Genomic DNA, 27,193 nt, shown 5'->3' on the forward strand with positions numbered 1-27,193 from the left:
TCCCCGATGTTCCAAGGCCACGTGTGTCTCCTCAGTCTTTTCTGCCACCGTGGAGGACGGGGAAGAAAGTGAGGCAGGAATGCAGGGCTTCCCCTGGCAAGGCAGGAGCAGGTGTCCTGGGAGCCCTGGGGCAGTGCAGGGTGCAAATTCCCCTTGTGCCTGGGACAGCAGCAGAGCCCCGGTGCCATTTCCAGGAGCGCTCTTAGCCAGCCTCCTCCCGTGGCCAGCCCTCCTCTCCCGGGGGCCACTGAGCTCCCTTCCCCGGGCTGTGCATCCTGCCACGGGCACCGGGGCTCTGTGCTCTGACCCACATGGGCTGGGGGGCCTCAGGTGGGCCTCGGGTGCCCAGCCCTGGCTCCCAGCCCAGCTCTCACCCCTTGCGCTTCCCCCTGCGTTCCCGTTTGGAAGGAGCCCGGGCAGGCGGTGTGGACGTGGCCTCTGGGGTTCCTCGGTCCCTGGGGAGGTGAGTACCGGAGTGTCCCACCCGAGCACCGTGTGAGCGTAACCCCAGCACCGTGCCAGCAGCTCCAGGACACTCGTGACATTAACCAGGCACCCCTCTGACCCCACAGCTCCCCCCAGTTCAACATTCCCTGCTCCTGGGGAGCATTAACCCAGACCTTCTGCACCAGCTGGTTCTTAACACCAAAGCCACACTGGAGCTGGGGATGGAGACATGTCCTGTTCCCAGGATCTTCATCCATCCCCTCTCTCCTCACTGGGTCACCCTCCACAGACACCCATGGGGCCACATGAGACCCAGAGAACACAGAAATGTGGAATAGAATCCCAGAGTGGTGTGGGTTGGACAGACCTTAAATCTCATCCCATTTCCAGCCCTCCCACTGTCCCAGGAGCTCCCAATGTCCAGCCTGGCCTTGGGCACTGCCAGGGATCCAGGGGCAGCCCCAGCTGCTCTGGCAATTCCATCCCAGCCCCTGCCCACCCTGCCAGGGAACAATTCCTGCCCCAGATCCCAAGATCCAGCCCTGCCCTCTGCCACTGGCAGCCATTCCCTGGCTCCTGGCCCTGCAGCCCTTGGCCCCAGTCCCTCTCCAGCTCTCCTGGAGCCCCTTCAGGCCCTGCAAGGGGCTCTGAGCTCTCCCTGCAGCTTCTCCTCTCCAGCTGAGCACCCCCAGCTCTCCCAGCCTGGCTCCAGAGGGCTCCAGCCCTGGAGCAGCTCTGTGGCTCCTCTGGATAGGCTCCAGCAGCTCCAGGTGCTGCTGTTGGGCTCCAGGGCTGAAGGCAGCACTCTGGGGTCTCACCAGGGCAGAGTACAACTTTTTATAAATTTCCTTATAAATTGTTGATCTTAGTGATCCAAATGAAATCTTAAAGCTCTTCCCAGGAGAATGGAGACACAAAATAACTGCTGTTTGCACAGATTCCCTGCAGAACCACGAGGGTTTGGGTCGTGGACACTCATTTCAGCCACTGTTCCTTGCCTGTTCCTCAGCACTTCCCTTTCCCACCATTCCCTAAAATCATTCCTGTCAGCGTTACGAGCACTCCTCCCCCCCAGCCACCAGTGACAGGTTTCCTACCCGTGTTCTCTCCACATTCCCAGCTCCCAGATGCCCGTGTGTGAGGCTCAGAGCTCTCTGGGCTGGGAGCAGCACCTGGCACTGCTGGTGCCCAGCAGGAAGAGCCCGGGCTCTGGGGCTGGGTTTGGCACTCTGGGACTGATTTGGGCAATGTCCTACTGATGAACAGCCCTAAATCACACACAGACAGTGGAAGTGTTTGACCTCGTGTGTGGTGCCTTGGGGCTGCCCCTGTGTGGATGGATAAAACAGGGAGTTTCGGTCTCTGCCTGTACCCCAGGGCTGCTGGCTCCCCCCTGGGCTGGGCTCGCTGAGCTGTGATGAGTTAAAGCCGTGCAGGGAAAAGCTCCAAGCGTGAGCAATCCTTCACAGAAACGCTTGTGCATCCGCCCACCGCCGTGAGGGAAAGGGCTGAGTCCGTGGGCTGGGACTGCAGGAGCAGGGGAGCTCTGGGAGCCGCTCTGGGTGGGAGGCAAAGCTGTTGTGCAGTGGGAAACCACAGCCCCCCGAGCCTGGGGTGCCGTGGTGGCCCAGCCCCACAGTGTGTCCCCAGCCCCCTGGTGTGTCCCCAGCCCCACGGTGTGTCCCAGCCCCATGTGTGTCCCAGCTCCACAGTGTGTCCCCAGCCCCACGGTGTGTCCCAGCCCCACGGTGTGTCCCAGCCCCACGGTGTGTCCCCAGCCCCACGGTGTGTCCCAGCCCCATGTGTGTCCCAGCTGTGTGTCCCAGCCCCACGGTGTGTCCCAGCCCCACGGTGTGTCCCAGCCCCACGGTGTGTCCCAGCCCCATGTGTGTCCCAGCTGTGTGTCCCAGCCCCATGTGTGTCCCAGCTGTGTGTCCCCAGCCCCCTGGTGTGTCCCCAGCCCCCTGGTGTGTCCCAGCCCCACGGTGTGTCCCAGCCCCACGGTGTGTCCCCCACCCCACGGTGTGTCCCCAGCCCCACGGTGTGTCCCAGCCCCATGTGTGTCCCAGCTGTGTGTCCCAGCCCCACGGTGTGTCCCCAGCCCCACGGTGTGTCCCAGCCCCATGTGTGTCCCAGCCCCACGGTGTGTCCCCAGCCCCATGTGTGGTCCCAGCCCCACGGTGTGTCCCAGCCCCACGGTGTGTCCCAGCCCCACGGTGTGTCCCAGCCCCATGTGTGTCCCAGCTGTGTGTCCCAGCCCCACGGTGTGTCCCAGCCCCACGGTGTGTCCCAGCCCCACGGTGTGTCCCAGCCCCATGTGTGTCCCAGCCCCATGTGTGTCCCAGCCCCACGGTGTGTCCCAGCCCCACGGTGTGTCCCAGCTGTGTGTCCCAGCCCCACGGTGTGTCCATGCAGTGTGGGACACGCTCCCTCCTGCAGGGCTGGGAGAGCCCCTCCACAGGCTGGGCACTGCAGGAGACCATTCCTGGTGGTGTCCTTCACCCAAGGCTGTCCTGCGAGGCTGCAGTGTCCTCAGCTGCCTTCTCATTCCCTCTAATCCTGGATCTCTGTGGGATGTCAGGGCGTGCAGGAGCCTGGGCTGGGGTGGAAGGAGACACCCCAGGAATGGCTGATCCAGCCTGGCTGTTTCTTTTCCTGACCAGCAGCACATGTTCTGTGTCTAAATATTTTTCTCACTTTCTCCGTGTGGAAGTTGTCTCCTGACGAGCTCCCTGGGCTTGGCTCGGAGCTGTGGTGAGACAGGGCTCGCCTGCACGCTCCTGTCAGGGATTCTGCCTCCGCAGGAGGATCTGGGGAGTTACAGGGAGCTCTGCACGGCTTTCTGGAGGCTGCACAAAAGCCCCAGAGCATCCTCCATGCGAGTGAAATCCCTGTTCACAGCCCTGAGCACCGTGCCATCGGCTCCAGGGGCTTTGCCCGTGGCTGGTGGCAGAGGAGCTGGCGGGGAGGGGTGCACAGGGAGCACGGCGTGGCGCTGGCTGGCAATTCCTGAGGCAGGAGCCCGGTTCCAGGATGGCAGCAATGGCCCGTGGTGGGTTCTGGTGCCGGGAGCAGCGGCCTGGCACGTGGGTGGCTCCTCTCCCCGGTCCCCAGCGCGCCACCGCTCTTCCAGAGGACTTTTCCTGCTGCCAGCACTGGGATGAAGCCGCCTGGGAAGTCCTTTCCCATTTGTCAGCGGCGGGGGACGATGAGCTGCGGGAGGGCCGGGTCCCCACGGCTGCTCCACGGTGTCCCGGGCACTTCTCCGCAGGTGCGGATGGCGCTGAAGAACGCCGAGAAGGAGCTGGAGTCCCACTGCAGCTGGGCCGCCCCCGAGGCTCTGCAGAAGTGGCTGCAGCTGACCCACGAGGTGGAGGTGCAGTACTACAACATCAAGAAGCAGAATGCAGAGAAGCAGCTGCTGGTGGCCAAGGAAGGGGTGAGAGCTGGAGCGGCCTCGTGCTGGGTCTGTGGGGAGAGCTGGGGAGGGAAGCCTGGAGAGCTGATTTCTGTGCACCTTCTTTGTTTTGTGCAATCCCAGACTGGGCTGGGTTGGGTTGGGTTGGGTTGGGTTGAGAGGGACCTTAAAGTTCATCTCATTCCCTGGGTAGGGGCACCTTTGATTATCCCAGGTGCTCCCAATGTCCAGCCTGGCCTTGGGCACTGCCAGGGATCCAGGGGCAGCCCCAGCTGCTCTGGCAATTCCATCCCAGCCCCTGCCCACCCTGCCAGGGAACAATTCCTGCCCCAGATCCCAAGATCCAGCCCTGCCCTCCCTCAGCTCAGGGCAGTTTCCCTCCATGCCTTGAATCTGCATCTTGTAAAAGTGCAGCACAAGCAAGGTGTGAGCAGGGGCTGAGCAGGAGGATGGGGATGAGGATGAGGATGGGGATGGGGATGGGGATGGGGATGGGGATGAGGATGGGGATGAGGATGAGAATGAGGATGAGGATGAGGATGAGGATGAGGATGCTGAGCCATGGGCTCTCAGGGTGGGCAGGTCCCAACCTGGGCACAGTTGGAGCCTGGAGCCCTGGGAATGTGGGGCAGGGATTGCTGCTCTGGGTACCTGGGAGGCTTTGTAAGCTCCCACTACAGTCCCTGCTGCAGGTGAGGAGCACGCACAGGCAGTGGAATCTGAGATCTGAGGTGAATCACTGCTGCATTCCCAATCCAGGATTTTGTGTGCCAGCCCTGAGGGATGAGCCCAGGGAGCTGTTGAGACTCGTCCTCATCCCCATGGCCACACAGAGCCAGCAGAGCTGGCAGGAGGGAAAACTCTGTCTGCCTTAATCTGCTTTGATTGGAACATTTTACCATTCCAAGTTTTCCTTTATCTGTGTCAGTTCTTGCATCCACATCCTTGGCTTTCCTCAGTGCCAGGTTCATGCCACGGGGCTGGGAATGGAAGAACTCTGGGAGGAGACTTTAATTTGTGATACAATGACACAAATGACCTCAAACCAAAAAGCTTGCCCAGCCCACACCCTGGGGTGTGTTTGGTGGTTATTCACAGGGGAGAGCAGCCAGTGTGTGAGAGCCCTTCACTGAGTGAGGTTCCTGGTTGATGGAATCATGGAATGGTTTGGGTTGGAGGAACCCCTGGAGACCTTTGAGTCCACCTATTCCCCGAGCAGTGCCCACCACTGCCCCACACCCACAGGGCTGTGAAATCCCTCCAGGGATGGGGACTCCAACTCTGCCCTGAAAGTTCAGCCTTTTCAGTCCAGTTCCCTCTGATTTTTTGGGAAACTGGGGGAGGGGAGAATGAAATCCCCAGCCTGGTACTTGCTGCTGGTGAATTCCTCACGCCAGTGTCAGGGAGAACAGCATTCCCACTATTCCCACCTGTGCAGGCAGCTGCAGGGACTGTTCCTGTCCCATCCCATCCAGGATGTCCATGGCCTGGAGGAGACATCAGGTTGTTTTCTTCCTGTGACCTTCCTCTGTTGATATTGCAGGCTGAAAAGATCAAAAAGAAGCGAAACACCCTTTTTGGAACGTTCCATGTCGCTCACAGTTCCTCTCTGGATGATGTTGATCATAAAATCTTAACTGCAAAGTGAGTGTCTGCTCAACACCTCCCTCATCCCTGCCTCTCTCCACCCCTCCCCTGGCCCAGGCAGCAGTGGCCTCACCTCTGCAGGGCTTTGGGGCTCATTTTGCTGAACTTCTCTTGTCCTCAATGACCTGGGGTTGGACTTGCTCCTCTTCTGATTTTACCTGTGAGAAACAAGGGATCACAGTTACCTGGAGCAAATAAAACTCCTGCCAGAATGAGCTTCCAGGAGGCTGCAGGACCCTTAAGGGATTGTCCTGGAATGGTTTGATTTGAGAGGGACCTCAGAGCCCCTCCAGTGCCATCCCAGCCATGGCAGGGACACCTCCCACTGTCCCTTCCCCAATGTCCAGCCTGGCCTTGGGCACTGCCAGGGATCCAGGGGCAGCCCCAGCTGCTCTGGCAATTCCATCCCAGCCCCTGCCCACCCTGCCAGGGAACAATTCCTGCCCCAGATCCCAAGATCCAGCCCTGCCCTCTGCCACTGGCAGCCATTCCCCCTTTTTATTATCCCTGGACACTTGACTTTGCTGCATTTTTGAATGGCTGTGTTCCTGGAACTGGGATGAGAAGTGTCTCGGATTTCAGGATGCACAGCTGACCCCATGGGCTCTCCTGCAGGTGATTTAGGGGGTGTTTTCCCTTCGCTGCCTCCATTGTCCCTGTGTGTCCCTGTCCCCAGACAAGCTCTGAGCGAGGTGACGGCGGCGCTGCGGGAGCGGCTGCACCGCTGGCAGCAGATCGAGCTCCTCTGCGGCTTCCAGATCGTCAACAACCCCGGCATCCACTCCCTGGCCTCCGCCCTCAACATCGACCCGGGCTGGATGGGCACGCCCCGGCCCAACCCCTCCCACTTCATCATGACCGACGACGTGGATGACCTGGACGAGGAGCTGGTGTCACCCATGTCCATGCAGTGTACGTCAGCCCTGGGAATGGGGGATCCCTGGGAATGGGGGATCCCTGGGAATGGGGGCTCTCTGGGAATGGGGGCTCTCTCTGCTGGGCTTAGGGGCTGTGACTCAGAGCTGACCTGCATCTGTAGTTCACCTGCATCAGGAGGGGTTGATCCAAGTTGGGGTTTCCATGCCCAAAGACCACAGTTGGTCCATTGGGATCAGGAGCATCCCTAACAGGGCAGGCCCCACTGCTGGGGTTGTTGGGAGCCTGTTGATTCCAGCAGAACTGGTAATTTAGCAAGTTAATCATCATTGCATTCTATCTGTGCTGTTCTGGTGAACTCAGTGATTGAAGCATTTACCAAAAACCCCCCGGCCAAAGGCATGGGTAGCCATGGCAGTGAGACAGGAACAGGAATTATCCCGATGTCCCCTTTGCCCAGGCACTTTTTTGGGATTTAAAGGACTCAAAGCTCCCCCTCCTGAGGCACAGCTGGAGCTGCACCATCCTGGCTGGGAGCAGCAGTCTGCTGACCTGGGGGTCCTGTTAAACATCCCCTGGAGCAGAGGCTGGGCCCCCGTGTGCAGGGCTGGGGGTCACCCAGGGGGACACCCAGGGTGGCTGTCCCTGCTCCACCGAGTCCAGATCCCACACAGGGAGGGCTGAGCATGGATCACCCTGTGCCTCTGAGCCCCCAGCTGCTGAGCTGGGCTGGGTGACACTTCTGTGCAGCAGCTGGGACTCAGCCCTGCCTGTTCCTGCCTTTAGCTTGCCCAGATCCTGCCTTGCTCCTCCCAAAAGGGCGTTTTCCAAACAGTTTCCCACTGGGTATGAGAGAGTGAGGGAGCTGAAGAGCAGTGCCAGGGGCTGGGGGCACAGGAGCAGCCCCTGGCCAGGGCTGTCAGTGAATCAGGGAGTCACAGAGGGCACTGGGTTTGAAACTCATCCAGTTCCACCCACACCTGCCACTGTCCCCAGCTGCTGGCAGCCACAGCTGCTCTGGCCCCTCTGCTCCATCTCATCCAGGGCAGGGCTGTGTGGGCAGCAGGAGAAGGAGCACAGGGGTCTCGGGGCTGGCACTGTGTGCTGCAGGAGGGGACTCTGTGCCAGGGCCACGTCCCCTCAGCCTGGGGCTCAGGGCAGGGGGAGACAGAGCTTTGGGTGGTGCAGGAGGAACAGGGGTGCTGCAGGCTCAGGGCTTGGAGCCACGGTTTGTGGGATCAGGTGTGCTTGGGGACATTACAGCTCCAGGGGACAGAGACCTCCTGCTCTTTGTCACCACCAGTCACCATCAGAATCCGGCTGGACGTGTCTGATAAAGGCCTGGCACAGCCCCAGCTGGGCACTGATGGCAGGGATGCTTGGGTACAGTCCCAGGTGACACCTGAGACCTCAGCTGGGCCGGGTGTGAGCCTTCAATCCTGATTTCAGCCTTAGTTTCTTCAGACTTGAGACCCCTGGAGTGAGACATTTCCAGGGAGCAGTTCCAGTTCCACCATGGCAGAGCTGGGCAGAGAGCCTGTCCCCCTTGTGCCCCCCCTGTGTGCCCGGCTGCCCCCTGTGTGCCCAGCTGCCCCCTGTGTGCCCAGCTGCTCCCCTTGTGCCCCCTGTGTGCCCAGCTGCTCCCCTTGTGCCCCCTGTGTGCCCAGCTGCCCCCCTGTGTGCCCAGCTGCCCCCCTGTGTGCCCAGCTGCTCCCCTTGTGCCCCCTGTGTGCCCAGCTGCCCCCCTGTGTGCCCCCTGTGTGCCCAGCTGCTCCCCTTGTGCCCCCTGTGTGCCCAGCTGCCCCCTGTGTGCCCCCTGTGTGCCCAGCTGCTCCCCTTGTGCCCCCTGTGTGCCCAGCTGCCCCCCTGTGTGCCCCCTGTGTGCCCAGCTGCTCCCCTTGTGCCCCCTGTGTGCCCAGCTGCCCCCTGTGTGCCCCCCTGTGTGCCCAGCTGCCCCCTGTGTGCCCAGCTGCCCCCTGTGTGCCCAGCTGCCCCCTGTCCCTCCCTGCAGCTGGCACACCCTGCAGCGAGCGCTGGGAGCTCCAGTTCCCAAAGCAAGGGAGCCTTTCCCTGAGGATTTATTTCCTTTGTGTACAAACCCTGCCTTAGGAGAGCAGTGCTGAGTTTCCCCTGCTCAGATGTGTCACTGAGGACCCGTGGTGCTTCTCCCAGTAAATCCCATCTCTCTCTTTGCTGTTTTTCCTGTTCCCACCTGGCTGCCCCCCCAGACGCAGCCTGGCTTTTCGGGCGCAGGTTCAGCGACCGCTCCTCGCTGTCCTCGGAGGATCAGTCCCTCTGGAAATACCCTGGTTTGGTTCTCTTCAATTATATTTTCTTTTTTTTTCTTTCTGCCCTCTGGCCTTTTTCTGGACTAAAATACATCCACCAGTTTCCCACCTTTCTGGCACGGGAACTAATGAATGTGTCTCTCCTCACTGAGCCATCGCCACCTGTACTAACCCTGGGAAGAGTCTGGTGGGATGAAGAAGAATCTCAGCTGCAGCTCCCACGTGCTCCTGGGTGCAGTTAGGGAATCTGGAGGGTTGGACTCACTCCATTTTACCCCTGAGGTGGGGATGAAGGACCCAGTGAGGCCAGGAGGAGGTGGCAGCATTCCCTGTCCCATCCCACCTCCTTCCCTGCTGCCCCATCCCTCCCTGCAGGTGCAGCTGGTGCCGTGCTCCCTCAGAATCCCTGGGTGAACTCTTGGGGAGAGCTGTGCCTGGAGCCCAGTGCCTCCTGGCCTTGGCTTCCCCTGGATGCCTTCCCCTGGGAGCAGGGCCGAGCGCTGGCTGTGGTGGGAGGGAGCAGCTGATGTGCCAGCCCTTCCCTTCCCTTCCCTTCCCTTCCCTTCCCTTCCCTTCCCTTCCCTTCCCTTCCCTTCCCTTCCCTTCCCTTCCCTTCCCTTCCCTTCCCTTCCCTTCCCTTCCCTTCCCTTCCCTTCCCTTCCCTTCCCTTCCCTTCCCTTCCCTTCCCTTCCCTTCCCTTCCCTTCCCTTCCCTTCCCTTCCCTTCCCTTCCCTTCCCTTCCCTTCCCTTCCCTTCCCTTCCCTTCCCTTCCCTTCCCTTCCCTTCCCTTCCCTCCCCTCCCCTCCCCTCCCCTCCCCTCCCCTCCCCTCCCCTCCCCTCCCCTCCCCTCCCCTCCCCTCCCCTCCCCTCCCCTCCCCTCCCCTCCCCTCGCCTCGCCTCGCCTCGCCTCCCCTCCCCTCCCCTCCCCTCCCCTCCCCTCCCCTCCCCTCCCCTCCCCTTGCCTCCCCTTCCCTTGCCATGCTGGCTGCTCATGGGGAATGTGGGGAAACCCTGGGGCTGGCAAGCGAGGCCCCAGCCTGTGCTCCAGAGCAGGGTGAGCCTTGGAGAGGGAGAGCACAGAGGTGGGAAGTACTGAGTGGGGAAATGAGGGGTGGAACACCAGGGAAAAAACTGGGAATCCTTAGGGAAAAAAGCTTGACTCAAGGGAGAAAGAAACCGGCAGCAGAAACCAATCACCCCAGTGAGTTACTCTGCAGTCAGATCCTGTGAACCCTGCACAGTGAGGTGCCCAAATTGGAACTGCAGCTCTGGAGCTGGAAAAAAACATCTTGCAGTAGAAGGTGGATGGTGTGAAATTCCAGTTATGGAATGGATGGGCACTGTAGGGAACAAGGAGCAGCAAACCTGAGCAGTGGGAAAGACCAGGATTCACCTTGGGGGTGTGGAAACAGCCAAGTAGCCAGAATTATTCCTTCTTATTCCTTCTTCCACTGGAAATATATCCCTGAGGATCCTTCAGTCCTGAGTTGCTCTGCCAGAGGAGCCCTGTGTGTCCAGCTGGGAGTTTCCAGAGCTGGTTCTTCCATTCCCAAAGGAGCTCTCCTCCTCCTCCATTCCTGAGCTTTCCTGTCTCTGCATCTTTTTAACCCATTTGTACATTAATTTCTTATGCACATAAGAAATCCTGAGCAATCCTGAACACCTTATCTCCTGCCAAAGGAGGAACATCTTGTATGGAATGGCAGCAGGGGGATGGAATAAAGCCAGCCTGCTTGGCTTGGGATGGGGCTGCAGCCCCGGGATCCTGTTTTCCATGGAGGATGGGAGCATTCCCAAGGCTCCAGGCTGGTGAAGGGGCCTCCCCTGGCTCTGGGGGTGACCCTGGGGCAGGTTTGGGGCACAGGCAGCTCCTCAGGGATTGCTGAGCTCCAGTTCAGGAGCTGGGGCTCCAAAGGACATTCCCCCAACCAAGGGGAATTGGCAACCAGAGAATATTTCTCAGGGTGGGGGTTGTTCTGATCAGTCACAGTGCTCATGGAACAGGCTGGGAGCAGGTGAGGCCACTCTGGGGCCAGAGTCACCAGTTCAGGCATGGAGGAGTCAGGCATGAATCCCAGAAAGTCTGGGCTGGAGAGACCCCAAATCCCACCCATTCCCAGCCCTGCCATGGCAGGGACACCTCCCACTGTCCCAGCTGCTCCCAATGTCCAGCCTGGCCTTGGGCACTGCCAGGGATCCAGGGGCAGCCCCAGCTGCTCTGGCAATTCCATCCCAGCCCCTGCCCACCCTGCCAGGGAACAATTCCTGCCCAAGATTCCTCAACCCCAGTATTTTCAACCAAGCAGGGAACTGCCCCTGGATCCCTGGCAGTGCCCAAGGCCAGGTTGGACACTGGGGTTTGGAGCACCTGGGACAGTGGGAGATGTCCCTGCCATGGCAGGGCTGGGAGGAGATGATCTTTGGGGTCCCTCCTGACCCAGTCCCCTGCAGGATTCCATGGTGCCAGTGCTTTGCTCCTGGTGCTGCCCCTGCACAGCGATGCTCGAGCAGAGCTGAGCTCCAGGAGTGCAGCTTCAGGTGCCAGCATCGACCTGCTCACCTGGGGCTTCTGCTTTGGGCTGTGAAGGTGCCCCCAGGGCAGCAGGACTGGAGCCATGAGATGCCTGTGAGGGTGGAATGGCCCTGGACGTGCCCCGTTCTCGGGTGGTGGCTCCAGGTGGGGTGAATCACACAGCCACTCTCTGCGTCAGGCAAGATGCTCAGATAAGGTGTTCAGAGGCACCTACAGCAGCAATGCTGGAGTTTTCCATGGGCTGGGCATTAATCCAGCATGTTCAGCACCAGCTTAAAGCTGCTTCTGCATTAAACAGGCCTTAACTGCTGGCACCAGGTGGGACAGGGCTGGTGGTGGCACAGGGACAGTGGGACAGGGCTGGTGGCACAGGGGTAGTGGGGCAGTGCCAGTGGGACAGGGCTGGTGGCACAGGGACAGGGCTGGTGGCACAGGGGCAGTGGGGCAGTGCCAGTGGGACAGGGCTGGTGGGGCAGGGACCAGGCTGGTGCCAATGGGACAAGGCTGGTGGCACAGGGGCAGTGTGACAGGGCTGGTGGCACAAGGACAGGGCTGGTGGCACAGGGGCAATGGGGCAGTGGCAGTGGCACAGGGCTGGTGGTAGTGGAGTGGTGGCAGTGGCACAGGGCTGGTGACACAGGGGCAGTGGGGCAGGGGCTGTGGGGCAGTGCCAGTGGCACAGGGCTGGTGGTGCCAGTGGCACAGGGCTGGTGGCAGCAGGGGCAGTGGGGCAGGGGCCGTGGGGCAGTGGCACAGGGCTGGTGGCACAGGGACAGGGCTGGTGACACAGGGGCAGTGGGGCAGGGGCTGTGGGGCAGTGCCAGTGGCACAGGGCTGGTGCCAGTGGCACAGGGCTGGTGACACAGGGGCAGTGGGGCAGTGCCAGTGGCACAGGGCTGGTGGCAGTGGGGCAGTGGCACAGGACTGTGGTAGTGGGGTGGTGGCAGTGGCACAGGGCTGGTGACACAGGGGCAGTGGGGCAGTGGCAGTGGCACAGGGCTGGTGCCAGTGGGGCAGTGGCACAGGACTGATTGGTGGTAGTGGGGTGGTGGCAGTGGCACAGGGCTGGTGACACAGGGGCAGTGGGGCAGTGGCAGTGGCACAGGGCTGGTGCCAGTGGCACAGGGGCTGTGGGGCAGTGCCAGTGGCACAGGGCTGCTGGCAGCAGGGCAGTGCTGGTGCCAGCAGGGCTCCGTGGGCCTCCCTGCCCTCACTCCCCACCGTGTCTCGTTGCAGCTCCGGCCTTGCCCAGCACAGTCCGGCAGCGCCTGGTGGAGCCGCAGCACGGCCACGGATCGCAGAGGTTGGTAGAGAGTCCCGTGCCGGGGCAGCCCGAGGCCGGCCCCGTGGCCCCGCTGCGGGCGGGCCGAGTGTCCCTGCGCCGAATGCACAGCCTCAGCTCCGGACAGTCCTTCAGCTCCGACCCGCCCGGCTCCACCTCCTCCACCTCCTGCTCCTCATCCACCACCACCGCACCTGCTCCTGCTTGCCATGTCCACCCTATCTATTACCATCACACCACCTCTTATTTCCTCCAGATGGATTCCATCCCCGACCTGCCCCCTCCTGATGTCACCTCTGGAGTTCGCTGTCGCACTGGGAGCTTTGGGTATATTGCTGTTTCTTTTCTAGCTGCCTCCTGCCTGCTGTGCCTCAGAGCTGGTGCTTGCTGGGGTGCTCTTTCTCTCACATTCCTCCTGCCCTTTTTCTCCGGGCCTCTATTCCATGGTTTTATCTGCTTTTTTTCCTCCCACTGCTCTCCCGAGCCGCTGGAGCCTCTGAGGAGGATTCCGTGGGCCGTCCCCACTCCCACGAGCTCAGTGTGGGCCTTCCCAAGGTGCTCTGCTGTTGTTTTACTGGAGCTGAGCAAATGGAAATTCCCAGGTGCTCGGTATTCCCTGAACAAGGGGGTGTGAGGAGGTAACAGAACCCATCACCAAACCCGGCCTCGTTTGAAGCCTGGACCTCCCTGGGCTCCTCACAAGTGAATTGCAAAGGGAACAGGATGGGTGGGGACCACGAGGTAGCAGCTGGAGAAATTTGGGATGCCAGAGTGGCAGTTCAGGAGTGACTCCTGGAGTGACCCTGCCTCTGGTTTGGTAGGGATGAGGAATTGGGGAATTTTGGCTCAGGAATGTCTGAGGAGGGAGCTGGAGCTGCTTTTGTTTGCTTTAGCTTGGTCCCTTTCAGTTGGCTCCGGAGAGCTGGTGCATCCTCGGGACCGGTTATCCTCCATCCCTAAATCCCAGAGCTGTCCCAGTTCACCTCGCTGCTGACAGGGAGGAGCAGGAATCCCACCTGGTGCTCCAAGGGGGCTCTGCCAGGAATGCTGTGTGTCCCAAGCTCAGCACCAGGTTCCTGGAGTGGCTTTCACCCGAGTGAGACCCCGGATGTCCTCATCCCACGGGTCCTGGGTGCAGTCCCGAGCGTCCCTGCAGGTGTGGGATCCCCTGGGATCAGGGCAGGGGGTCTGTGCTCGTGGCCTCAGGTGTCTCCATGCAGGCAGTGGGAAGGCTGTGATGGACCAGGGAATGCTGTCCCTGCCAGGTTATTCCATCTCTGTTCCATGCTTTCTCCATGGCAAAACCAGAAACGCTCTCCTGATCCTCAGTACTGGGGAGCAGACTGCTGGGAGAAGGCTGGGAGTCTCTGGGTGAGGCAGAGGATGGGAGAAATGTCCTTCCACCATAATTTCTCCGGGCAGGGAAACATTGCCAGTCACCACATCTTCACCCATCCCAGCACGTTGTCCCATTATCCCCTTACCTGTGGGTCCCTGTGCCCTCAGGTGCTGGGATCTCTCCTGGCCTTGCTCACAGCCTCTGGTTTGGATGTTCCACCCCCTCCCTGCCCAAGCTGAGCAGCCCCAGGCACATTCTGGAGTCTGGAATTCCAAGGTGGAAATTCCTGGACCTGCTCCACAATGGAGAATTAAAGAGCAGCATCTCAGTGAATCCAGTAATGGTTGGTTGGGGATGATGAGAAGCAGTGTAATTAATTAACTCCTACCGTGGGAGCTTCATTGCAGCTGTCCCAGCTGGACTGGTAAAAGCTGGGAATGCTGCTGGTCCCTGCTTCCAGTGCCTCCCTGACTGCAGGAGGGAGAGCTCATCCTGGCAGCCTGGGGCTCATGTCCTGTGTCCAGAACAGCTGTTTAAATGTGATTTATTCCCACCTGAGGCCCGTGGCACACGGAATTCCTGCCCGAGTCCCTGCAGACATCTGAGGGGTCTGGTGTGGGGGCCCAGGGAGGGCAGGGGGCAGTGCCAGCGGTCGTTAGGAGGGGATGAGTGTGGGCTGCCCTGGTCAGAGCCCAGCTGGTCACCGCTGGGTGCCAGCAGCTCTGTCCTCTCCCCGCTGCCATGGCAAAGCCCAGCCGGTGACGCAGGAGAAGCGATGGAGTCAGAACCTCCCCCGTGGGATTTGCTCCAGCTGCCCCACACAGGCAGCTCCCCCCAGCCCACCCAGCCCTGCTCAGCCCAGCAGCAGAGATGAGGAGCTGGGTGCCCAAAGGTGTGGGTTTGTCACTTTTAATGGTTTTATCCAACTGCATCATTAGCAGATCCTGCTTTGATGCATCCCCGGGCCGATGGATTGCTGCTCCTCCTTGACATCCCCGGTCCTGGAGGCCTTTCCCTACATCCCTGGAGCTCCACAGCCTCCTGGGGAGGCTCAGAAAGGCCCTCCAGGGAGTCACTCCGAGGACCAGAGCAGAGCCCCAAAGATTCCTGGCTCCCTGGGTAGAAGGAATGTGCCACCCTGGTGGTGGGGGCTGCTGGAGCTCTTTAGCCTCCCCCACATCCAGCAGATGCCAAGGCTGGGCAGAGCTCACAGGAGAAACCTCTCCAAGGAGCTGCCCCCCGAGCAAGGCTGGGGATCTCCGGAGTCCTGCTGGGGTTGTGCTGGCAGGGAGCCGCTCCCTCACTCCTCACTCTTTGCTTCTCTTTTGCAATTGGCTTCAGAGGATCCGGCGCCAATAAGGTCAGAGCGGCTGCGGGGTCGGGGGGAGAGGGGCTGGAGGGGCTGGGGGTGCACACAGGTTTCTGCTGCCAGTGCCTGCCTCAGGTGGATGAAACCGATGGAGATGGGAGCCTAGCGCCAAATCCCCGTGCCCAGGCCCTTCTCCAGGCAGGAAGGGAGCGGCAGCTAAAGCTCAGGGAAGGGAGAGAGTCAGGAATGCAGGGAAATGAGTAATTCACAGCTCTGGCAGGGTGCAAGCCGCTGTTGGGTTTGCGTTGAGGCTGCGCCAGGCTCGGCCCCACAGCACATTTGGGAATTTGCTTTAAGAAAAGCCTTGGTCCCTGGTGCTGCGTGCACGAGGGCTCTGTGGCTGCTGGAGCACACCCAGGGCAGCTCCTGGGCCGCCCCGGGCTGGACCCGAGCGGGAACACCCAGAGAAATGGGCTGGGGAAAAATAGGTGTTTGTTCTCCATCCTCCTCCTCCTCCTGCTCCTCCCCTGCTCCTCCTCCCCTCCCAGGCTTCCTGTGCTCCTGGCATTCCTTACTCCATGCTTTGCTCTCTGCTTCTTTTGTTTGCCATCCCCATCTCCTCACCCTCCCTCTCTCCCTCGCTCGGGTGGATCCTGGTGAGGTGGGAGGAAGCGCAGGGGGAAGCAGGTCCGTCCTGCCTTGGGCAGGTGAGCGCTGGCAGGGTCGCTCTGTGGAGGTGGTGGGAGTGCCTGGATCCATGGAAAAGAGCAGGGAGCACTGCTGGGATGGAGGAAGGCTCGGGCTCCCGGGTATTTCCCTGTCCAGTTGCTGCTCCGTGCTTTCCAGCAGGGATGAGCTGTCAGGGGCTCCTGCTGCTCTGCAGAAACTTCCTCTGATCCCTTCCTGGGATCCCATCAAGGCCAGCCATGTCCTGGGATAGCTTTTCCTCTTGAAAATGTGCCACAGCAGTTCAGGAGCGTAATCCTCATGGAAATCAGTGGGTACAGGCCAGGCCTTGGCTGAGCCTGATCCGGGATGATGGCAGTGTCCTGGGAATGCTCTTTCCTCCCTCTCGTCCTGGCATGGGCTCAGGAGTGTCCAGTGCTCTTGCTGTCTCTGACCCAGGCAGTGTGATCCCGGGAATCCTGCCCCTGCTGTTGTGCACTTCCTTGTGGGAGCCACCAGGAAAAGGCTCACTGGGGGCTGAAGAGAATCCCACAAGTTCCTGGCCATTGGTGTTGAGCTCGCAGAGTCGGCCCGTGGGAGCCACGGGAGGAGTGCAGGAGGTCCCTGGGATTGTCCCTGGCGTGGTGGCTGTGTCCTGTGTGCCGGGATGTCCCTGAGCCTGGCACAGCAGGGTGGGCACTGCTGCTGTCACCAGCTCTCCCCTGTGTCCTGAAGGAATACATTCCTGAGTCACAGCTGGAGAGATTGTGCACCAGCAGAGTTAGCTTAGGCCACTGGAATATTTGGGAATTGTGCTCTTGGGCATCTGCTCCGTCAGTCCCTCCGGATGAGCCCAGAGGGAAGAAGTGGAGCTCCAACGAGGTGGAACCCGTGTGGTGCATCAGCTCCATGGCCGAGGATCCCAGAGAGCAGCCACCCCAGGGGTGGGGCTGTGAGCCCCCAGCTCCCCCTGTGCCGCAGGGAGGGCAGGCCCAGGGGTGCCACAGTGGCTGTGGTGTCACCCAGGCCCTGCCCAGCTGCTGTCCCACCTCCCCCGGCGCGGGACCGGCTGGCCTGGGATGGGGTTCCCAGTGTTCCTGGAGCAGAGCATGGCTCTCCATCTGCTCTCGTGGGTTCTCCACACGCTGCCAGCGCTGCAGGATTGCTCTGGTCCCTGCTGGATTGAAACCTGCTGAGGGAGCGGCTCTCCAGAGCCCAGCGAGGAGCACTCACCCTCTTCACACATTCCTGACGTCTCCTCAGTGGAAAAAATGCCATTTTTTCCTGTATTTGCTGCTGTCTCGCTCTTTTAAAGGATTATTATCACCAACCCTCACCCAGATGGCACCCTGTGGGATCCCTGGGATGGATTTCCCGGCAAAGAAGATTCCTGGGTGGAGTTGGGACTCTGACTGTGAAGTGTTGCTGTGCCTCCATCCCCAGCCAGGGCCCGCTGGGGCTCCCCCACCTCCTCCATGACCCGAGTCCTGAGTAAGCACTGCATTCCTGCCAGGATCCAATCCTGCCTGTCCCTGAGCCTGGCTCCAGCCAGCACCATTCCCGTGCCACTGAAGATGAACAGATCACGCGGGCGCAGGTCGAGGTGTGGTGAAAGAAAGAGCAGAGTTTATTTTTCCTCCCAGGATTTATAGGCTTGTGACCACGACCAGGGATTGGATGGTCAGGATAACACTTTCCCCCTGCACTGGCCATGAGAGATGCCCATCACAAGACGTGGAACAGAAAGAATGTTCACATATCTATGTTTGCAGTTACTGTCCTGAGAAAGTCTTTAGGAAACCATGGCAGCAAGCTCAGAAACTGAGTTTTCAGGGCGACACCATTCCCGTGCCAAGGTTCTGCCCCACAGCCTCGTCCCTTCTCCCAGCTCTGCTGGGACCCAGCGCCAGCCACTCCATGTACCAGCTCCTGCAGCCAAAGTCTTCGTGGTTCTCCTGGAAGGGAACTGCTTCCCAGGGAATTGTGGAGGAAATAAACCTCTGGAAGTGGGTGTTCTGCCCCGGTGGCATCTCAGCAAGGGCTCAGCCATGTGCAGGTGGGGGCTTCTGCCACCTTCCCTGCGAGAGGAGAGTCCAGGCAGGAATTCCCAGCAGAAATTCCCCTTTGCAGGTGTAAGCCATGAGCAAGAAACACTTGGGAAGAGCAGGAGATTGCTGAATTCCTTGCAGGAGCTGGAGGTTGTGGTGGCAGTGATTCCACCTGCAGGCCCTGGCTGAGGTGTCCCAGCCCAGGTGTGTGGCTGTGTCCATGTCCTGGGAGTCAGCTCCAACACCTCATGTATGGCCCCACAGTGTTCCATGGCTGCTGCTGTTCCCCAGGCCCAGTTATCCCAGTTTTATCCCAGATATCCCAGTTTTATCCCAGTTTTATCCCAGTTTTATCCCAGATATCCCAGTTTTATCCCAGTTCCCTCAGTTTTTTCCCAGTGACTGCCATGGGACCAGCCGTGGTGGCCCTGGCAGTATTGGCTGGTGGCCCTGGGAGCTCGGTGGCTCCACACGTGTGATCCATGGCTGCTGTGTCCCTTGGAGGGGCTGCAGCTGCTCCCTGGGAGGAGCTGGGGATTTCCCAGCCTCAGGATTGTCCCTCGGCTCCGTGTGCGAGGACAGGGCTGATGGCAGCGGTGCCCGGGCTCTGCTGCTGGGGAACAGAAGAGCTCAGGTGTTCTCCACGGCCGGGCTCCCCCAGCACACCCGGCTGAATCCCAGCCACCCCTGGGCTCTCAGGATTCCCTGGGTGTTCCTGCAGAACGAGGGCCCGACTTTGTTCCCTGGGTTTTGTTAAAGAAGTGCACTTGTTCCAGGATGAGGAGAACGTTCTGGCCCTGTCTGGCCTCCCCGTGCCGGGCGTGCAGCGCGTGCAGCATTTCTGTGGAGAGCAGTGAGCAGTGGTGTCCCTGAGGCCGGCACTGGGCCCAGCACTGGGAAATGCCTTTGTTGGTGCCAGGCCACGGCTCCAGGGCAGCCCCACACACCGGCAGGGCCAGCCAGGGGCTGCGTGCTGCGCTCACACGCCGCAGGGAGGGCACGGGGCAGCCACGGGCTCCTGGCCAGGCTGCAGAGCTGGCACCGTGCCAGCCTCGGGCAGCTCAGCAGCACCAAGGGCAAGGGGCTGCACCTGGCCCGGGGCAATGGCAGCACAAACAGCCTGGCACAAGGGGCTGGGAGCAGCCCTGGGGAGAAGGAGCTGGGCATTGCTGGGAGAGGCTCCCCAGGGCCTGGCCACGAGCACTGGGAGCTGGGCTGATCCCACAGCGTGGGCAGCAGGAAAGGGATTGATTGGGATTGTGCCCCTGTGCTCAGGTGAGACCTCACCTGCAGAGCTGCCCCAGCCCTGGGGCCCAGCACAGGGAGCAGCTGGAGCTGCTGGAGAGAGCCCAGAGGAGGCCACAGGGATGGAACCCTCTGGAGCCAGGCTGGGAGAGCTGGGGTGCTCAGCTGGAGAGGAGAAGCTGCAGGGAGAGCTCAGAGCCCCTTGCAGGGCCTGAAGGGGCTCCAGGAGAGCTGGAGAGGGACTGGGGCCAAGGGCTGCAGGGCCAGGAGCCAGGGAATGGCTGCCAGGGGCAGAGGGCAGGGCTGCATCTTGGGATCTTGGGCAGGAATTGTTCCCTGGCAGGGTGGGCAGGGGCTGGGATGGAATTGCCAGAGCAGCTGGGGCTGCCCCTGGATCCCTGGCAGTGCCCAAGGCCAGGCTGGACATTGGGAGCAGCTGGGACAGTGGAAGGTGTCCCTGCCATGGCAGGGCTGGGAATGGGTGGTCCTCAAGGTACTTTCTCACCCAGACCACTCTGGGATTCCTGAACATCTCCCCAGTGCCAGCTCTCTCGAGGAGGTTTTCCCTTGCCTTGCTGCTCTGTTCAGGTGTTGATGGTGGTGCTGTAGGAGATGATCTGGGGGTCCTGTGTAGTGCCAGGCAGGTTGGGTGAGCCACGCTCAGGGACAGTGCCAGGAGCAGAGGTCAGGGGGTCTCCAGGGCGAGGGACAGGGCAGCACCTCCCATCTCTCCTCACCCCCTTTTGCTTCTCTTGTCCCTCGCTCCTTTCCATTTCCCTGCCATTCCTGTAACCTGTGCGTGGGGTGGGGCCGGGCCCCTCGCCCCATCCCACGGCCCAGGCGGGCCATAGGGCCCCGGGGACGTGGGGCCAGCAGCCATCCATCATCCATCCATCCATCATCCATCATCCATCCATCATCCATCCATCCACCCATCCATCATCCATCCATCATCCATCATCCATCCATCCATCCATCATCCATCCATCCATCATCCATCCATCATCCATCCATCATCCATCCATCATCCATCCATCCATCATCCATCCATCATCCATCCATCCATCCATCCATCATCCATCCATCCATCATCCATCCATCCATCATCCATCCATCATCCATCATCCATCCATCATCCATCCATCCATCATCCATCCATCCATCCATCTATCATCCATCCATCCATCATCCATCCATCCATCATCCATCCATCATCCATCCATCCATCATCCATCCATCCATCATCCATCCATCCATCTATCATCCATCCATCCATCATCCATCCATCCATCCATCCATCATCCATCCATCCATCATCCATCCATCCATCCATCCATCATCCATCCATCATCCATCATCCATCCATCCATCATCCATCCATCCATCATCCATCCATTCATCCATCCATCCATCATCCATCCATCCATCCATCATCCATCATCCATCCATCATCCATCATCCATCCATCCATCCATCCATCCATCCATCATCCATCCATCCATCATCCATCCATCCATCCATCATCCATCCATCATCCATCATCCATCATCCATCCATCCATCCATCATCCATCCATCATCCATCCATCCATCCATCCATCCATCCATCATCCATCCATCATCCATCATCCATCCATCATCCATCCATCCATCATCCATCCATCCATCCATCATCCATCCATCCATCCATCCATCATCCATCCATCCATCCATCATCCATCCATCCATCATCCATCCATCCATCCATCCATCATCCATCCATCCATCCATCATCCATCCATCATCCATCCATCATCCATCCATCATCCATCATCCATCCATCCATCCATCATCCATCCATCATCCATCCATCCATCCATCCATCCATCCATCCATCATCCATCCATCCATCCATCATCCATCCATCATCCATCCATCATCCATCCATCATCCATCCATCCATCCATCCATCATCCATCCATCATCCATCCATCCATCATCCATCCATCCATCCATCCATCCATCATCCATCCATCATCCATCCATCCATCATCCATCCATCATCCATCCATCATCCATCATCCATCCATCATCCATCCATCCATCATCCATCATCCATCCATCCATCCATCCATCATCCATCCATCCATCCATCCATCATCCATCCATCATCCATCATCCATCCATCATCCATCCATCCATCCATCATCCATCCATCCATCCATCATCCATCATCCATCCATCCATCCATCATCCATCCATCCATCCATCATCCATCCCTCCATCCATCCATCATCCATCCATCATCCATCCATCATCCATCATCCATCCATCATCCATCCATCCATCATCCATCCATCCATCCATCCATCCATCCATCATCCATCCATCATCCATCCATCATCCATCCATCATCCATCCATCCATCCATCATCCATCCATCCATCCATCCATCCATCCATCATCCATCCATCATCCATCCATCCATCCATCCATCCATCCATCCATCCATCCATCATCCATCATCCATCCATCATCCATCCATCCATCCATCCATCCATCCATCCATCCATCCATCCATCTATCCGTGCAGCCGGGAGGAGCGAGCTGTGATTTGTCATTTCCCCCATCCTCCTGCCTCCCTCTCTGCAGAGGCTCCGGGAGCCGCTCTGGGCCCGTCCCCGGCAGGCACAGGCTGGGCACAAACCGCGTGCAGCGGCGGGGCTGGGCATGGCTTCGTGTGGGCTCGCCAAGCTCCAATTCCTGCCCGACTGCTGGGATTAGAGGCTGGCAGCGGCTGGGCCGGGCGGGGGGCGCGCACACGGATGTGGCGAGGGCTGAGGGACCCTCCGGGCAGCCTGGGGGGGCTCGGGGCTTGGGGCGAGCCGGGAGCGGGGAGGAGGGAGTCCCCATCCCGGTTCCGTGTCCTCGCTCCGTGCGCTGGTCCCGCGGGCACAGAGCGGGGCAGAGCCGGGGTGGGCTCGCCCGGGGGTCCCGGGGGTCCCCTCAGCCGCCGCCCCATCCGTGCGGGCGGGGCCGGGCCGGCACTGACCCCCTCTCTCCGCCCTCCCCACCGCAGAGATTTAACTCGCTGCGACTCCGACTCCTCCATCCCGCACCTGAGCGACCACCAGCGTATCCCCAGCTCGGCGCCCAAGCTGCTGGCTGCCCGGCCCACGCTGCTGAGCCGCTCCATGGAGGAGGCTGTCCCCGGGCCCCCGGGCCCCGGCGTGCCCACCCCCAACGGCGGCAGCCGGCACGGGGAGCCCCCCGCCCTGGCGGCTTTGCAGGAGCGGCTGCCCGAGAGCCCCATGGTGATGAAGAAGATGATGATGGTGAATCACGGCATGGAGAAGTCCTCCAGCCTGGGGGAGATCAGCCACCCGACGGCCGGCAAGCCCAGCCACTCGGATTCGTCCCGGTCGCACAGCCCCAGCTCCACCGACCCCGACACCCCCTCCCCCACCTCTGACTGCCGGCCCAGCGGCGCCAGGAACACCCGCATCCCGCAGCTGGCCGCCAAGAAGAGCCCGGGGGACGAGGACAGCAGCCTGACGGGCGACGAGGTTGACCCCGGCCAGAGCAAGAAAAAGTTCCCCCTAAAGATCTTCAAGAAGCCCAAGAAGTAGAGGTGGGGGGGGGACACCCCCGGACGCGTCCCGCCGGGCCCGGGGCCGGCCGTGCACCGGGAACCCAGCGCCGGCACGGGAGGAGCTATTTAAACTTATTTATTTCCCCATCTCCGAGACGAAAGAGCGCCAGGCCCGGGAGAAGAGCCGCCCCTGCGTCCCCTCCGAGCGCTGCGGTCCCGGCTTTGCTGTGCATGGCTTCCAGTTACTCCTGCTCTGCTCAGCCACGCGGCCTTTGGGTTTGGTTTCAATGTGGTTTTATTTTTTTTTTTAATTTTATTTTTTATTGTTGTTATTAATTTGTTTTGCACAGGCTGATGGAGGCTCGGGGGCTGCTCCGCGCTCCCCCCGGGCTGACTCCGGTCGCAGCGGTTCTCCCTCGTTTCTCCGAGTCACTTTTCCCCCCCGGCCCCCACGGCCGCGGCCCTGGGAAGGGGATCCATCCCCTCCTGGGCGGCCCTGGCTGCGGGGGAGCAGGGGAGGACTCTGCCCTTGCCGGTACTTGAGTGTCCCGGTCCCCAGCGCTCGGCGCTGTGCCCGGCGGGGAGGAGCCCACGCTTGTCCCCGGCTTTCCTTCCCCAGGGACAAGGGACACTGAGGGAAGGGCCAGGGCCAGCCGCCACAGCCACACGAAGAGGAGGGGGCTCCCGGGGGCAGGGCCTGTCCCCTGTGCCCGTGTCCCCTGTGCCCGTGTCCCCTGTGCCCGTGTCCCCCGTGCCCGTGTCCCCTGTCCTGGCTGGGGACACAGCGCGACACAGCGGGGCTCTGCAGGGCAGGGACAGGCTGTGCCTCGGGGACAGAGCCATGACAGAGCCGTGCCCTGGAGCAGGCCGGGTGCTGCGGGCTCTGTGCCCTCCCCAGGTTCGCAGGAGGCTCACACAGGCAGTGTCACCTTGTCCCGAGGCCACATGCCGGGGTGTCCCCGGCTGTGTCAGCCCGTGGCCGCTGCCAGCACAGCCTGACCCGGGTCTCGGTCTGTCCTGAGCCGCTGCCAGGGGCTCTCCCGTCCTCCCTCAGCACACTGTGGGTCACATCCTGCTGCTCGGGTGTCCCCCATCGCAGCCCCGGCCACTCAGGGGGTCCCCACTCTGGGCAGCAACTGTGGCTGAGTCCCACTCCCTCCGAGGGCCAGGGCCGGGTCCCAGGGCTGAGCCCTGCCCCATCCCGAGGGATGAGCCCTGCTCCATCCCTGAGCCCTGCTCCATCCCTGGGCCCTGCTCCATCCCTGGGCCCTGCTCCATCCCCAGGGCTGAGCACTGCTCCACCCCCTTGCCCCCCTCTCCCAGCTCCTCCAGGAGCATCCCCCAGCCCCAGGGCTGCCAGGGGAACCCCCAAGCCCCCTCCTGAGGAGGCTCCCTGGTGCCACATGACCCCCCGAGCCCAGGGTCCCTTTCCTCAGCCCCCCTCCAGCCCCCCGACCACCATCCCGTGCGTCCTTGGGGGTGGGGAGGGGCTGCTCCTGCCGAGGCTGGGCCAGATGCCGAGAGCCCCCGGGGCCTTGCTTTATGCCAGAGTAATATATTTGTGTCTTGACAATTCAGGAAGGGCTACAAAGGTGTTTTTTGTTCTGTAGGTGGGAGTTAAACAATTTCACTGTTGCTTTGGGATAAGTGAAAAATTCCTCTTAATGACTTTAAGTGCCTGCATTTCCCTGGGGACGGGGGGGACGCGCTTGGCCCCACAGCCAGGGCTGCTGCCTGGGCACCCTGATCCGTGGGCACCCTGATCCGTGGGCATCCTGCTGTCATGGGCACCCTGATCCGTGGGCACCCCAATCAGTGGGCATCCCGATTCCCGGGCACCCTGATCCGTGGGCACCCCGATTCCTGGGCACCCCGATTCCTGGGCACCCTGATCAGTGGGCACCCCAGTCTGTGGGCACCCCAATTCCCGGGCACCCCGGTCTGTGGGCACCCCAATTCCCGGGCACCCCGCTGTCATCACGGGCAGGGCCCCTGGGAGCGGGGCCAGCAGGGTCGGGGCCGGAGCTGCTTGTGGTGGCAGAGACCTGTGGATGCTTCTGGAGAAGGGGTTGGGGATCCCCCAAACGGCAACTGTTGACGCATCTGCCAACTCTTGATTTAAGGTGTTTTTTTGTTTTTGTTTTGTCATTTCATAAAACTTTTCAATCCAATAAAGCATGTAGTCTATTTTACGAGCTGCTGGCTGCTGCTCTCTTCTTCCTGCCCCTCCCAGGCTTCCAGCACAGTGGGGTCGGGGCGTTGGATGCCTGCTGGGGACGTGTTCCTGGCCAGGTCGGTGGGGACAGGGACACCCCGGCTCCCCCCTGCCCCAGGGCCCTGCCATGGTCCTCTCCCATGGGAATTGGATCACAGCTCCACAGGCAGGGCGGGCATGGGGCTGGATCCACCCCGGGCCCATCCTGACACTGCCACGGCCATGGGGACACTGCTGGCATTCGGTATGGGGACAGGCAGCCACCCCCGAGCTGCCTCAAGAGATGTGCCAGCTCCGTGGGCAGCGGGCCCTGCTCACAGAGGCCCCCAAAACACCTCTGAGGTGCGGGACGCTTCCAGACAAAATGAATCCCACACTGGGATGGATCAGTGGTTGGCGTGTGCCGGGACGGGGATGGCACAGGGACAGCCAGCAGCCATCCCGTGGGATGTGTCCCGGCCTTGCCAGTGCCCTGATGTCCCCATCTCCACACCCCTGTCTCTCCAGCACCCTGCTCGGGGGAGATGCTGCTCCCTGCAGCCTCAGCCTGCCCATCCTCACTCTGCAAAATCACATTTTCCATGGCAGGACCGGCGCTTCCCGAGCCCGGCCTCTCCAGGCGGCCAAGCTCCTGCAAACCGCGCAGCCCTGGGGCTGGCTGCTCATTAGCCTGGCGCTCATTAGCGCTCATTAGCGCTCATTAGCAGTCATTAGGGCCGGCTGCCCGCGCGGGGAAGCTCCCGGAGGAGGGCAGGGCTCGGGACACGGCTCGGGCAGGGATGGAGTCTCCATCCGTTCCCCGCGGGAGGTGAAGCCCGGCGGGGCCAGCAGCGGCTCCGTGCCCGGCTCTCCCCCAGCGCTGCTGCCGCGCCCCGAGGGCTCTGCTGGGGCAGCACCGGGGCTTTCCCCTGCTCCCCCGGCCTCAAACCAGCCCCCTGCTCCAGCCACTCCTGCTTCCAGGACGGGGGAGTGAAACACAGGAGAACTTCGGGGCAAACATCCCTGAGCGCAGCTCGGGCTCCAAGCAGAGCAAAATGCCATTTGGGGTTATTTTCCTAATGTAGGTCCTTTCCCAATAAAACAGGGGCACCACCCCAACTTTATTCCCATTTCCCGATCAATTCCAGACATTCCCTGTATCCCCTCGGGACTCTCTGAGCAGGACCGGGCTCACCTGGTGCATTGGGGGCCGAGGAACCCCCCATGGCACCTGCCTTGGAAGGAAAGCCCTCACCTCGGAAGGGACAGTGGCCCATCCACAAGCAATAAAAAGGTGAATTTGCAGCCCCTTTGAGCCCCGGGATTTGTCCCTGAGCCTCTCAGGACCAGCCTCAGCCCGAGGGTGACTTGCCTGCTGATGGTTCATTGTTCTGAGCGAACATCTCCGCTGTGCTGCCGCATTTGCTGCGCCCCGTTCCCCGCAGCATCCCCGACCCTGCTGGGATCCAGGGAAAGGGATGAGCCTTTCCCTGCAGAGCCTGCAAACCCCCGACAGGAGATGTTCTGCTGCCACTCTGGCTCCCGAGTGCCACAGCTCCTGCTGCCCGGGACAGCCAGAGCGGGACCGGAGAGGAGCTGGTGGAGTCTGGGGCTGCATTCTGCACGGAACCTCGGCAGGGCTTTGGTGCCGCTGTCCCGAATCCTCTCGGGATTTCCAGATCCATGGAATGTTTGGGTTGGGAGGGACCTCAAATCCCACCCAGTGCCTCCCACTGTCCCAGGAGCTCCCAATGTCCAGCCTGGCCTTGGGCACTGCCAGGGATCCAGGGGCAGCCCCAGCTGCTCTGGCAATTCCATCCCAGCCCCTGCCCACCCTGCCAGGGAACAATTCCTGCCCCAGATCCCATCCAGCCCTGCCCTCTGCCCCTGGCAGCCATTCCCTGGCTCCTGGCCCTGCAGCCCTTGGCCCCAGTCCCTCTCCAGCTCTCCTGGAGCAGCTCCGTGGCTCCTCTGGGCTCTCTCCAGCAGCTCCAGGTGCTGCTGCTGTTGGTGTCCCAGGGCTGGAGGCTCTGCAGGTGCAGCTTTGCTGCTTCTGAACTTGGGAGAGAACTTTCTGTAATTTCGGCTCTTTCCCTGCTGCTCCTGTGCCCCAGGCAGAGACCGAGGGCACCGCGGCCGTTCCACGGAGCCTCAGATCGTTCCTGTATTCCTTGGACACCTCCAGGGACGGGGGCTCCGCAACCTCCCTGGGCAGTGGGATCCAAAGTTTAATCAAAGATTCGCTCCTGGGCCTTGATTTCCAATAATTATAATTCCGATCGTTATTGTTCTGGCGTTTTAGGACGAGGGTATTTTGTCCCTCCGCGGGCT

At 61.0% G+C, this 27,193-nt stretch overlaps 1 protein-coding gene across 25 annotated transcripts in view; it reads left to right on the top strand.

Moving 5' to 3' along the window:
• The window catches only part of STIM1 (stromal interaction molecule 1), a 73,876-nt gene extending 49,013 nt beyond the window's left edge, over window positions 1–24,863 (top strand). For 5 of the 25 annotated variants that reach the window (XM_086883844.1, XM_086883842.1, XM_086883843.1 and 2 more), the window contains 5 exons: window positions 3,719–3,886; window positions 5,409–5,509; window positions 6,189–6,424; window positions 12,446–12,818; window positions 22,156–24,863. In XM_086883844.1, coding sequence (XP_086739970.1) covers window positions 3,719–3,886; window positions 5,409–5,509; window positions 6,189–6,424; window positions 12,446–12,818; window positions 22,156–22,705 — 1,428 coding nt within the window. In that variant the 3' untranslated portion in view covers window positions 22,706–24,863. Of the gene's footprint in view, window positions 1–3,718; window positions 3,887–5,408; window positions 5,510–6,188; window positions 6,425–8,616; window positions 8,698–12,445; window positions 14,164–15,171; window positions 15,191–22,155 lie in introns of those variants that run through there. The other 20 variants (XM_086883840.1, XM_086883839.1, XM_086883838.1 and 17 more) reach the window with 9 other exon arrangements.
• Window positions 24,864–27,193: the final 2,330 nt, after the last annotated feature.

Source organism: Cyanistes caeruleus, chromosome 3 (assembly GCF_971803275.1).
Source record: "Cyanistes caeruleus chromosome 3, bCyaCae1.hap1.1, whole genome shotgun sequence".
In the NCBI taxonomy this organism is placed as follows: domain Eukaryota; kingdom Metazoa; phylum Chordata; class Aves; order Passeriformes; family Paridae; genus Cyanistes; species Cyanistes caeruleus.